Source organism: Megalops cyprinoides, chromosome 23, assembly GCF_013368585.1.
Source record: "Megalops cyprinoides isolate fMegCyp1 chromosome 23, fMegCyp1.pri, whole genome shotgun sequence".
Classification (NCBI taxonomy): Eukaryota; Metazoa; Chordata; class Actinopteri; order Elopiformes; family Megalopidae; genus Megalops; species Megalops cyprinoides.
In genome coordinates this window covers 21,591,021-21,604,105 of record NC_050605.1, presented here as the reverse complement: position 1 = coordinate 21,604,105, position 13,085 = coordinate 21,591,021, and the positions used below count along the sequence as shown (strand labels likewise).

At 48.7% G+C, this 13,085-nt stretch overlaps 1 protein-coding gene across 1 annotated transcript in view; it reads right to left on the bottom strand.

Annotated features, from left to right (window-relative positions):
- Positions 1-859: 859 nt before the first annotated feature.
- Positions 860-13,085, bottom strand: part of LOC118770290 (protein phosphatase 1H-like) — a 28,894-nt gene continuing 16,668 nt past the window's right edge. Inside the window, exons 5-10 of the mRNA XM_036517873.1 lie at positions 12,608-12,692; positions 12,260-12,378; positions 5,768-5,831; positions 3,779-3,886; positions 2,019-2,170; positions 860-1,416 (exon numbers count right to left, since the gene is read on the bottom strand). Coding sequence (XP_036373766.1) covers positions 1,269-1,416; positions 2,019-2,170; positions 3,779-3,886; positions 5,768-5,831; positions 12,260-12,378; positions 12,608-12,692 — 676 coding nt within the window. The 3' untranslated portion in view covers positions 860-1,268. The remainder of the gene's footprint in view (positions 1,417-2,018; positions 2,171-3,778; positions 3,887-5,767; positions 5,832-12,259; positions 12,379-12,607; positions 12,693-13,085) is intronic.

The window sequence follows — 13,085 nt, the reverse complement described above, 5'->3', positions numbered from 1 at the left end:
AAATGAACAATAAAATTAAAAAACATAAATTTAGAAACTTGACTCTGTGTTTTTTTCCCCCAGAAACACAGCTATAATCATAGTGAATCCAAAGGAAATAAACACCAGCCTTTTGCTTACAGCAGGTTTCTGTTTGAGGAAGTCAGACCAGCTCCAGGCCAAATTCTTGACCTCACATGAACCCTGTGACTAAGAGGTCAGCCTGGTCCTCATTAAGCGGGAACACACAGTATTTAAGCAGAGAAAAACGCTAACATTCTGGTAACGCACACAGGTCAGTTAAACAAATATGCTAACATTAAATAAATTAAAAATATATTAACCGACGAACACACTAAGTGGATGCAACAGTTGGAGCTCAAATGCTCATTCCTCCTGTATGATATAGTACGACAATGTCCAAATGTGACCTTATTCTTCTTAAGGTAGACGAAATACATTTGGACCCAGGTCTCTTAGCAGAAAGCAGCAGTTCCACAGAGACCTTCTTGCACTCCCTGCATGTAAGACTGGCACTTTAAATACACTGTGGTGACTGATGGTTTTCGGACGGAGGACGCAGGCGCAGTGGTGGAACGGCATTGCTCGGTTTCGATACCGTGCGGTTGTTTGTCAAAACAGTGATGATCAAGTACCTAAACTGTAATGGATTATCAAACAAATGAACGAATCCAAACTTAAAAATTAATGCCAAATGAAGCGCCAGCTAGCATCAGAAGACTAAAAACAAAAGTAAATCATTGCACCTTACTCAAATTGTTGCCATTCCTAATCCCTTTCCGTTTTTACCACCATTACATCCTCACCTCTCAAGGTGCACCCCCCCCCCCCCCCCCCCCATTCCGAAAGAGGACAGAATCGGGACTCTGGGAGGAATAGTGAAATGAATAGTGTATGAGGATGAGGTTCATAAGCAGCGCCTCAGCCTGCGAACATCTCAACAAATCCCTGGCGCATCCTGGCGAAGCAGCGATGGTCGCTGTTCTGTCGGAGCGCTCCAGGGTCACGTGACGAGGGCGACTGGTGGCAATCCTGAGATCTTCCTCAGCGAGAGAAAGCGCATAGCTTCACGGTGTGAAGAGGAGGAGGAGGAGGAAGGTCTTCAAACACGTGGCCTTCGGTGACGCAGGGGATGGGAGACGGTCATCACTCACTGTACAGCACTGAGGAGAGGAGAGGAGAGGGGGAGAGGAGGAGGTGGTGGCGAGGTGGGGTGGGGGTACCCCCCTCCCTCCTCCTTTCGTAGCCTCCTGGAGCGGCCATCTTGGCTAGGTCTCTTGGTTCCCGTGTAATAGTGGGATGATGAAGACAGAGATGTCGTCTCCAGAGCCCAGTCTGTCGTTGGAGATCCGCCAGCCTCTGTCCCTCAGCACCCCACGCGCTCTCATCACCAGGTCCTGAGCAGCCATGGTGTACCTGCGCACCAGGTGGAGGGGAGTGAGCAGGAACACACACATACACAAATCACATACACACACACACACACACACACACACACACACACACACAAATCACACACACACAAATCACATACACACACACAGATCACATACACACACACACATACACACACACACACACACACACACACACACTGTCACAGATCACTCTGCATGGTTTCCATTCTGTCAAACTACTGATTCTAACACATGGTGGGACATAGAGGACAGCCTAGGTAATGATAAGGACTGGGAACAACAAAACATTTACAAAAACACCTTAAATGGTTTATTTTAAACATAATGACTCTTCACCCATGAGAACATTCTCAAAACAACAGAAACTGGCATAGCATTAGGTCTGAACCCTGTTCTTCAAGTCTGGAAGAGAGAGAGAGAGACCTGTGTGCTGTGGTACAGGAAGTCTCAAATTGGAAATGAGAGAAGAGTCCATAATGCAGAGTTAATTCTCAGGTTCATATACTCATTATTTTCTCTCCAGCAAAGTCTATACAAACGCCAATCCCAACGTAAACACAAGCGGAAACGCACAACAAGGACGCAGTGAAGGGTATGTACCTGTAGGGGTCGTCGGGGTCACAGTTGGCCAGGAAGCCGCCCACCGCCTCCGCCACTTCCTGATTGGACAGCACGTCCCACAGGCCGTCAGTGCCCAGCACCAGAATGTCGTCAGCTCCGTGCTCGTGGTGTGTCAGGTGGTACACCTTCACCTGGGGGTTGGGGGGGACAGAAGAGAGCCGCTCACAGCCTGTACCCCGATCCCGACGGCCTGCCCCTCTCCTCACGCTCACACAAAGATGTTGGATCCGCGCGGACCACGCCAGAGTCATACGTTCAGGGGAGAACAGATGTGCGTTCTCGCTGAACGGCCGTAACTATGGTAACCGGAACATCTGTGTTCTCGCATTGGCCATCTGTAACATCTCAGAGACATGCCTCCTTCTCCCCCTGCAGCGGCAGCATTGACCTTTCGCTGGTTGAACACCTACTAAATAGGTGAATTATAACAGAAAAAAAAAAGTTTCACCGTTTCTCTCAGACTCCTAAAAATGCAGATGCACGTCTTTAATCCGAGTAGTGCACGTTCAGCTTTGGGATGTCACATTCATTTTCCTCCGCAGGGTCTAATCACGTCCCTCAGACCCATTCAGTCCTGACGTGGTTCTTTTCTGCCTCACTCACGCTGATTTAACTGCCTGGGGATGGCACTTTATTTCACCATCTCGCTGACTGCTGACGGTGGCCAGCAATCAGCTGCTCTCTGGTTTCCAGTCTTGGAGGCCGCACATTCTAAGAGCTCCAAGTGGCACGATCCAATTCAGGCAGAGCAGGAACGTGCCATATTTAAAGGGCTTTAAAAATGTTCCAGGGTCCCTGGTAATACCTTGATGGCCCACACAGGACTTTATCTTTCAGACTGGAGGGAGCAGCACAGGTACATTAGATACTGCTCTGGAGAAAACCTTTTACTGAGACAATAAAAATGTTTCATTTTCGAGTATTATCTTGTGGGTAAGCACTACTCCTCCCAATTATATAATCTTTCTGCCTGGGCATAAAATACACTTTATCTTTCAAACAAAACAAGTAACTCATGACCTAACAAATAAGGACGTAGCATTTAATGAAAATTTAAAGTTTAGGGAAGTTTAATGAAAAGAGGAGGTCATTCAGCCCGTAGAAGCTCGTAGTTCTGCATGTTTTTGACTGTTTATAGCGCTGGGTGAGGTCTGGTCCGGAACACTCAAAGGATCTCTGCCCCCACTGCAAACCCTGGTGAGCCGTCCCCTTCACTTATCACTCTGAATTAGAAAATACTTCTTAATGTCAATGAGAAAATTCTAATTTCCGTCCAAGTCCTCTTGCGCGGCTAACGGAGCTCGTATTGAAATAGCTTCCACAGTACACCTTATTAATGTGCTTCAAAAAAAAAAACCTCAATTAAATCCCCTCTGCTATGAAAGGAACATGAAGTAAAAAGAGTCAAGTACATCTACAGGGTTATAGAAAATTTAAAACATGCAATATTAAAATAGCTTACTTCAATACAAATCTATATTAAGAACTATTACCATTTGTGGATAGATCAAATACATTTTGATGTATGTAATGATACACAGTATAAGATCTGTAATCTCAGAGAGATTTTGAACATGTAATATTAATATAGCTAACTTCAATGCATACGTAGGTTAAGAACCAGAACTGTTTGTGGAGAGATATCATACATAGTGGTATATGTAATAATACACAGTAAAAGGGCTGCAGCACTAAAATAAAATGTATTTTGTGCTCAGAGAGAGGAGCACGGACGCCACCTCAGGCCAGCAGGACAGGAAAGGCTTGATGTAGATGTCGGAGTCGTGCACTTTGAGGTCGTGGTCTCCGAGGCCGCGGGTGACACCGATGGTGGCCATGACACGAGCCTGGGGGGGGGGGGAGATGCCCAGAAACACACGTTAAAAACACGCCTCTCACCCCAGGATGCCTTTAATCCACACTGTGGAGTAATTTCAGTAGAAATGACCGTGTAAGTAAGCGTTTTTTTTTTTTGCCGGCTTTGTCTCACCACTTATAGCTCAGAGTCTCTTAAGGTCCACATGAATCCTATCTGATGCTTCAGACATGATATTAAAAGGTAAATGGTCTTAAATGGTCGTCTGACATTTTCTTTGTGACTGTCAGTGCAACGGGACATTGCATTCGACCAAATAAATGACATTTGAGCATGTGAGCTCATGTGGCTCCTAATAAATCCAGGAGAGCTGTTGCTTATGTGTTGGAAGTGACTGTTTGCACTGCAGAAAGTGGGACAGAAATATTTCAGTCTGTCTCCTGGTTCCATAATTTTCCCTCCCCTAACGGCCGCTAAACCGTCTGCACACAGAGCTTAGAGAACCTGGCTAACTGAAACTGCATGGACTGAAACGAGAGAGAGAGAGAAAGAGAGAGAGAGAGAGAGAGAGAGAGAGAGGGAGGGAGGGAGGGAGGGAGGGGAGAGAGAGAGAGAGGGAGGGAGGGAGGGAGGGGAGAGAGAGAGAGAGAGAGAGAGAGAGAGAGGGAGAGGGTAAGAGAGAGAGGGAGAGAGGGAGAGAGAGGGAGGGGAGAGAGAGGGGGAGAGGGTGAGAGAGGGAGAGAGGGAGAGAGAAAGAGAGAGAGAGGGAGAGAGAGGGAGAGAGAAAGAGAGAGAGAGTAAAATGAAAAATGGAGGCTTGGGAGATGAGATCAGTGTGCCGAGCAGATGCAGGAGGGGGGTTTTTGAGAGCAGCAGAGTTCCCGAGGCGTAGCGAGAGAGGCATTCTGGGATTGATCGCTCTCTGTTTGCCCCGGCAGCCCCGTTCGCTGGGCTTTGAAGTGCCTCCCCATTCGTCTCGCGCACGGCCCCCTCCGTCTATCTACCCATCCATCTCTCTGTCTCGCTTCAAAGTGGGGCTCTGCGAAGTCTCACGCCGTACGAGGGCACTGCCAAACTCTCCCCCGATTCTGCCTCGATACGGTCGCAGACAGCCCCCGAATCAACATCCCCGCCCTTCAACGCCGCTTCTCTGCGGGGGTGGGGGTGGGGGGTGGGGGGTGATGTGTTCAGACGTGCGATGCTCGACAAGATTCGCCTGCTCAGTTAACGAGGGCCTTGTGATATCACGTGAGCGAGGTTTAACTTTCACTTGCACCTTTGATACCACATTCAGGTAAAGAACGGTGCTAAGCAACTTAAGGTAAGGAGGATCTGTAACCACTTCCAGTGCACTCTTCGCCACAGCACACAGGAGTCATTCATCAATTATGCTATGGATATGGAGATAATTTACGAGTTTAAAAGATTCAGTACATATCAGACAAACAACAATATTACATAGTGTAGTTCTTCAGATAATTGAATCTAAGACTATTTTACCTAGTTTTATAAAGTACTGCTGAAGTACTCTCGTCTCTCTTTTTCTCTCTTACAACACTGTAGCAACCAAGACATTAGGACACGGACCTGGTGTCTCATGGGATTCTAAACGCAAGGTATCCTTTTTGCCGCATATTTTTCCCATAAGCCTTTGCTCAGCTTGTCCCTCACATTCAGCCTTTACTGTAAGTGCCACACAGACCGTGATCCGCGCCCACGTCCTCTGTCCTGCTCTGTGTGCCGCACACGCTTTATATACTCCAGGCTGACTCCCATGATGCCAAGCGGCGGACGCTCTCCTTGGGGTTTGACAGAGTGTCAGGGGCAGACAAATAGCAATCTGCGAGCTTGGATCCCTCGCGGGCGCGCAAGGCCAGGGGAGTAATTCTGTCAACCGCCCGGCACCCCTTACCTTCTTCCCTTCTCCGTATATTAAAGGAAACTTCAGGTCGTCATCCTCAATGGTTTTATATGCCCTGCGAAGAGGAGAGAGGAGAGGAGACTTTAATGCGTTTGTGTTTTATGACTCTCACAGAGCTAATGCTCCAGTGAACAAGCACCTCAGAGAGAGGGATAGAGAGAGAGAGAGTGTGAGGGATGGAGAGAGTGAGAGAGAGAGAGAGTGATAGAGGGGCTCAGAGAGAAAGAGGGTTAGAGAAAGAGTGAGAGAGAGGGATAGAGAGAAGGAGAAGAGAGAGAAAGAGTGAGAGAGGGATAGAGAGACAGAGAGGGGGAGAAAGAGAGAGAAAGAGAGACAGAAAGGGGAAGGCAGAGGCTGAGAGTCAGAGGGAAGAGAGGGGAAGCAGACTCTGCACCAAATGGGAGGTAAGAATCAGCGTGCCGCTTGTGCTTGCTCATATTTTTCAGTTTGCGGTTGAAAATGCAAGCGCATTTTACAGTTTTAATGACTAAAGTGATGTAAGCAAGATTTCCTGGACACAAAACGCCAAGAAAATGAAGACACTACTTCAAGCAAATTCCTATGCAATAATGACACTAATAATATCTGCAGCAAAATGTTCTTGTTTTTGATCCAGACACGCTCCTCTGCCTTGTCAGTTGGATTTAATTAATTCATCCAACACAAACAGCATATGTAAATTGTAACAGATCAAACTGCATCCCTAAAGTGTTTGCCAAAATCCCCCCCCCCCACCCCCCCACCCCCTTTTCATGTTAGGAGACTATCAGCGATATCAGCCAAGGAAGGTTCTCCACAGGTTAGACGCTCCTCATTTGAATCCGAGACGAATTTTAAGCACTCAGCCTGCTGGATCTTTTCTTTCCAGGGGGCATTAATTACTGGAGTTGCTCCTTTAAATCCGGCCACCAGGGTCACCGCCCTGCTGCTCCGGCAGGGCCGGGTGTAGCGTCCCATTTCGGGAGGAACGCTCAGACACAGGGATTATCCACGGTCAGTAACGCGGGCAGGTTCCGCAGACCGACCGTGGCCTCAGATCCCTGCTGGTGACTGGCTTAGAGAACTCAACCCCTTCCTATACAGAGCAACCGTGAGGAGATACACGTGTTCCATACATCTCAGGTGCACGTTCCATCTTAGAGAAGGTGCACACCTCTCTGCAAAGTACAGTGCTTATGAGGTATACGGTCCAGTACACTAACTGCATAGCAGACAACCTTATCCAGAGAGACAAACCAGACAAAAATCCTTGAAACATTCATCACCAATGACAAGAGTAAAAAAAAAAAACAATTCTAAAAGGCCCCATTTAATATCATTCCTCAACTAGCCTTCCATAAACAAATAAAATTTGGGATGAATCAATACCTGTACTGCATCATTTCAGTGGAGTTACAGGAGCCCAGAAAGGTTTTTAGACGGATTACAGGTTGAACTCACAAGGGCCATATGCTATCAAGCTGGGTGCACCACCAGAATCAGCATTTTCACAACACCAGCTGGAGCCAGAACGCGAACACTACAGCCGCACGCAGAAATTATTATTTCGACGGACGACCCGCAGCGATCTCAAGCTGAGTTTTAACTCTCGAAAAAATTAACTCTGGCCCTTGCGCTCTCTCTTCGCCAGCAAACGTCGGCCCGCGAGCCTGAAACTAACCGGCTACGACAGCATGACTGATGCAGATTAATTTGATTTTTTAATACCTCCAACACTCACCTCCAGGTTGGCGTTCTCTTCGTCGCAAGCGGGCAGATTTTGTTGGAGGCACACTTGACAGTACATCACATTTAATGGTCTTAAATTTAGCACGCTTATGGGGTCTATTTATGTCACCTGCAACGTGACGGAAAATGAAGGTGGCTTGTGCTCTCTTCATAAAGGTTAAGGCTTTGGAAGTATCCTGCGACGCTAAAGCTAAGTAAAAACACATTAGCTTTATATGCTAATTGCGTGACATCGTGATATCATCAGAAAAACCAATCAATCGTAAGTCTCCTTGCAAGTGACAGTGAAATACCATGAGCATTACCAACCAAGTGGACACCACCAGCTGACTTTGTTAGTACCTTTTCAGTGGAATTTCAAACCTAAAATAATGTGTTCATTGAAATGGTGCCACAGTTTAAAAGCAAGTTTTTTAAAACAGTTCAGTGTTGTAAGAGAGGCTGGGGAACAATTAGTACTCATGAAACAAAAATCACCTTGATTATTAGTGGGAAAATGTCAGGCAGTGGACATTACAATTTAGACTATGAATTCTGCATATGAATTACAGAAAGCCCATTGATTCAGGGTCTTGACTTCATATTGCAAATCAGAGGGATTCTCATGTCACTGCTGACCTTCAGTGACTCAGAGATACAGAGGCCTGATTACCATCCCTGCAGAGGCAAAGGGCACTGTCTCATCTCTCTCTCTCTCTCACACACACACACACACACACACGTGCGCGCACTCACGCACACACACGCACACACACAGGTGCGCGCGCACACACACACACACGCACACACACGCGCACACACACACACACACAGGCACACACAGGCACACACAGGCACACACAGGCACACGCACACACACACAGGCACACACACGCTTACACAGGCACACACGCATATATTCACACATGCACATATGCGCGCACACACACACACAATAAGCACAGACAGGCACACTGACACACCAACACACAGACCCAGTTACTTAACAATTCTGCTCTCTCTTTCTGATATACTGGACATTTTGTTTGGCCTTTTCATTCAAGAAGATTGATGCTATGCATAACGCAGAGTCCCTGACTCGTCTCAATGACAATTATGTGCCTTCAAAAAGGAAAAAGGTTAAGCAACATGCATAAAGAAACAGGAAGAGTCTTGATCAAGCCCCTGTTGCTGATGAGTTTTCAGCAGGCAAGGCAAGCTGCCTGGTGCCGTCCTCCAAAGGGGGGGGTGGTGAGGAATGGGAAAAGTGAGGCTAACGCACTGCTCATGGCCCTGGTGACGACACCAAACCCCCCCCCCCCCCCCCACAAAGCCCTGAGCTCCGGGGCAGCTGGTGGCGGCCCGCCAGACGATGGCCATCCATCACTGTCCGAGGCCTGGCCCCCCGGTCACGGCGCCTTGCCCCGCTTTTCCGTTAGAGGGCCGGGCGAGCGTCTGAACACGCACGACACGCACGCAAACACCCGCCATCCATCATCCTCACGCCGCTCCCCGAACCCCCCCCCCTCGCCGTTAAACAACACAGACCCTGCACTGAGAACTGCACCTCAGAGCGCCAAGAGGAGAGAGGGACCGGGGAGGCAGAGAGAAGAGAGGATGGAAAGGTACAACTACTGGGCATATGTGTATATGAAAGAGAGAGAAGAAGAGAGAGAGAGAGAGATATGTGTGGAGGAAAGGAATGCAGGTCTTTGCATCGTGACACTGAGTGCAGGTCTCAGATTTTATATATAAAATGTGAGAGAGAGAGAGAGAGTAAGAGGGAGAGAAAAGAGATGGACAGAAAGAAATTATAGAAAGGTAAGTGGTATTGTAAGGAAACTTGTGGGCGTATACAAGTAGGTACAAGATGAGAGAGAGAGAGAGAGAAAGAGAAAGAGGGAGGGATAGAAATATCAGACAGCAGGGATGACTGAGAAAAGGAGGTAAGGGAGAGGCAGAGATGGACCAGGGCAGAGAGAGGAAGCAAAAAGGCGAGGAGATGAACAGAAAGATGCAGTCGCTCTGAATCCTAAAACAGTACGGGGCTCTAAAGCGTTTTCCTCAGGCACGCGATCACACACAGATGACTGCGCAGACACGGCATCCCACTCACACACACACTGTGATGGGAGAGGCCCCGCAGAGTCCACACACTGTACGGACACACTGCAGGTAGGGGGAGAGAATGGGGGTGGGAAATGGAATGGAAAACCCCCTTGCTTTGTTCTGCAAGGGAAAGAACTGTCACGCCTCACAGGCAGCCCCGGGTGACAGCCAACCAACCACATATAACCAACTATGTGACTGTAAAAGAACTTTTTCTCATGCAAAGTACCAACTCGTCCACATTTACTCACGTGCGTCTAAGAATGTGCCCAATCTGAGCCGCTCTGAAGCGGTCTGGCCTAGATCTTTTCCTAGGGGTGACCACATGTAGCCTGATTAAAAATACATCACAGGCTCCTGAGGTCTAAGGACCCGCTCCTTGTTACAGTGCTCTGGACCCATTAAGAAACAGCACTGACCTACATCTGCTCCATCTCAACTGCAGCCAGTGCAATCCCTCGCTCTCCACCCTTCTCTGGAGGGATTCTTATCGTGGCCGACCGGCCTTGCGCTGTTGAGTTATGCGGCCTGATGAGGGCAAAGCGTCAGCCGGTGCCGCCATTATGCTGGTCCGATTTACTGACAGTGATTAGTCACACGGTAAGGCAAGGTGAAAAGGTTTTCCTTCCTGTGTCACCCACGGGTTCTTCACAGCGCGTGCGAGTGGAGTGGAGATCTAAACAGTTATTTGACGGTACCTAACCTTCAGCTCATCCGTGACTTCGCTGAGAGCGGTGTCAGAAGGCGCGAGTTAAAATATCTCGCCGGACAGGAGCAGAGCTTCAGACCACATTTCAGGTGCAGGATAATGGTAATAAAAGGCTGAACTCTGGGCTGGTTTATAGCGGGGTGAATGTGGTCTGATTCAGTTCGTAAGGGAGGAGTGTAATTAGCCACCGAAAGGCTTCAGATGGGACTACTTTCGGTGCAGCACCATGCCATGCCACGCCAAGCTTCCTTCTAACAAGTCTTGTCTAATATCAGTAAATTTCCAACTGTATAAATGGATAATGTGTAAAATGTAACCCATGTTAAGTCACTCTGGATAAGAGTGTTTGCTAAATGGCAATAATGTCATGTAACGTAAAGCCTTGTCTGATATCGGAAGGTCTCATTCCTATTGATCTGAGGTATACGGCAGTGGAGATTGCTGTCAGCGACGACCACCCCCCCAACTCCCTCCCCCTCCTTCTCCCCCTCTCCCTCCCCCTCTCTCTTCTGCAGTCCACCGCAGTGCACCCCGGGGATGGGGGATCAAAACGGGGGAGGGGAGCCCAGACAGCCCCCCATCAATACAGCCCTTCCCAGTTTCCTCTGAAATGCAATTCCGCTCTCCGCTCTCCGCTCTCTCTGACAAGCCTGGAGGCCCCCGCTCAGGCACACCGGCTTTTCAGTGCGAGACATCTGTTAAAGGCAGGGAGACTTACTGAACACACGGCGTTTCACGTGAAAAATCAAATCCCTTCCCTTTTCGTCCCCCCTGTTTGAAAGAAAATTAATAGCGGAAAAACAAAGACAGGTCGAGCTCTGGAACCGCTTCCCCTCTTTTCAAATGCAAGACGCTCGCGCGCTGAGACAAAGCTTTTCACTGCGACAGGAGGGATCAATAGCATGTCGAAAAGGCTCTGCAATATGGCTTAGCTCCCCGAGGAGGGGAAGTCGGAGACAAAAACAAACAGAAACACAGACAGACACGCAAAACACTCCTTTCTATTTACGGACGGCGGTTCCAGGCGGGTAACTGGTACAGATAAAAAGCGCAACACAAGTGCAATCATTCATCCGGTTCCATTTCACATCATATCAACAAGCATTCTAAATCAAATAAAAATCGCACTTCATGTTTTAAAATAGCATCAAAATATCATGCACGGGGAGGATTATTGTAAGAACTACCATTATTATATTATTATTCATACGCAGGATTTCATCAATTCACCGCGATAAAATCATCAAATGCATAACCAGACACACATTTAATGTGAATGTGCAGATAAAGGATTTTTATTTATTTTTTTAAATGTGCATTTCCCGCGCAGTGCTGTAGCTGTGGGTTTTTGCGGTTAGCAGACTTGTCTTATTAAGGTGGAGGGGAGCGGACCGAATGCGCTAGGTGCTGCAAGCACAGCGGACTCCGTGCCGGGGACAGAGTGTTCCCGTACAGTCGGTAATCAGATGAATGATTCATGGCTCCAACGCAGCCTCTGAGTGGAGGAGACCCAGGCCTGCTGCACCCGCTCCGATAGGCAGAGTGAGAGAGAGAGGGAGGGAGGAAGAGGAGGAGGGTGGGAAAGGGGGGGGTGAGAGAGAGAGGAAGAGGAGGAGGAGGGTGAGAGAGAAGGGGAGGAGGGGGCGAGAAAGGGTGAAAGGGTAGGGAAGGAGATGGAGAGAGGAGGGGAGGGGGGGGAGAGGGAGAGAGAGAGAGAGAGAGAGAGAGGGAGAAGGGAGAGAGAGAGAGAGGGAGAGAGGGAGAAATGGGGAGAGAGAGAGAGAGAGGGAGAGAGAGAGAGAGAGAGAGAGAGAGAGAGAGGCACAGAAGGTGAGAGTGAGATGGGAGAGAGAGGTAAAGAGGAACGGGGGAGGGGAAGGGAAAAAAGCATTTGACAGAGAGAAGGAGAGAGACGAGGGGAGCTTGCGAGAGACGAGAGAAAGGGACTGGGCACTCACCAGCCGGTCATGGTGAAATCCCGGTACAGCATCCTCTTACCAACCTCCTTCCTCTGCACCCTCCTGGGGAACTCCAGGTGCGTGAACTCGTTCCCCAACAGGTGAGGCTGCATGTAGGCCTGCGGACAGAGACACGTTTCAGTTCTCATGTCCCGGGAAGGCCTGAGACAGTGCTGACACTCATGCATCAAATCACCAAACACAGCCGACAGGGACGACCGCACACAGTACAATACTACTCATACTCTGCTCATCTCGACCCCCTCCACAGAGGAGCTTATGAAAGTTTACGTGTTAGCCCCGTATCGAGAAGCAAGGGCCGCCACATTACGAAAAATGCACCCTCACCAGAAACTGCAGCCTCTGTCTCTCTGACTCCGGGGTGAACTCTGTGGACATCGGGATTACGTCTCCATTCCGAATGATGATTGCTCTAATGACGAACAACAACAAAAAAAAAAAACACAATCAACAACCACAACTTCTTAAATAAACCGGCACGTGATGTCACAACTTTCCCTGTGCAAGAGTTTATTGGCGATAAAAAGAAACACAAGGCTGGATGCTGGATGAAAATTTTAACTTTTCACCGTCGTCCGTTGGCTGAGCGGATGCCGCTCCCTTGGGCGGGTACACTGTGGTGTCAGTGGGGCTGGGGCGGTATATTTAGCGCGCAGGCAGGAGCCACTGAGCATCGCCTCTCATTAACACCTCTCACTTCCTGGCAGCAGCTGCCGACCCAACGCCGAACACCGCACCGACAGCAGTGCATGTGCAGACAGCGCAAGCCAAAATAAACTCTCTCAGACAGAGGGGCTGTCCGCCC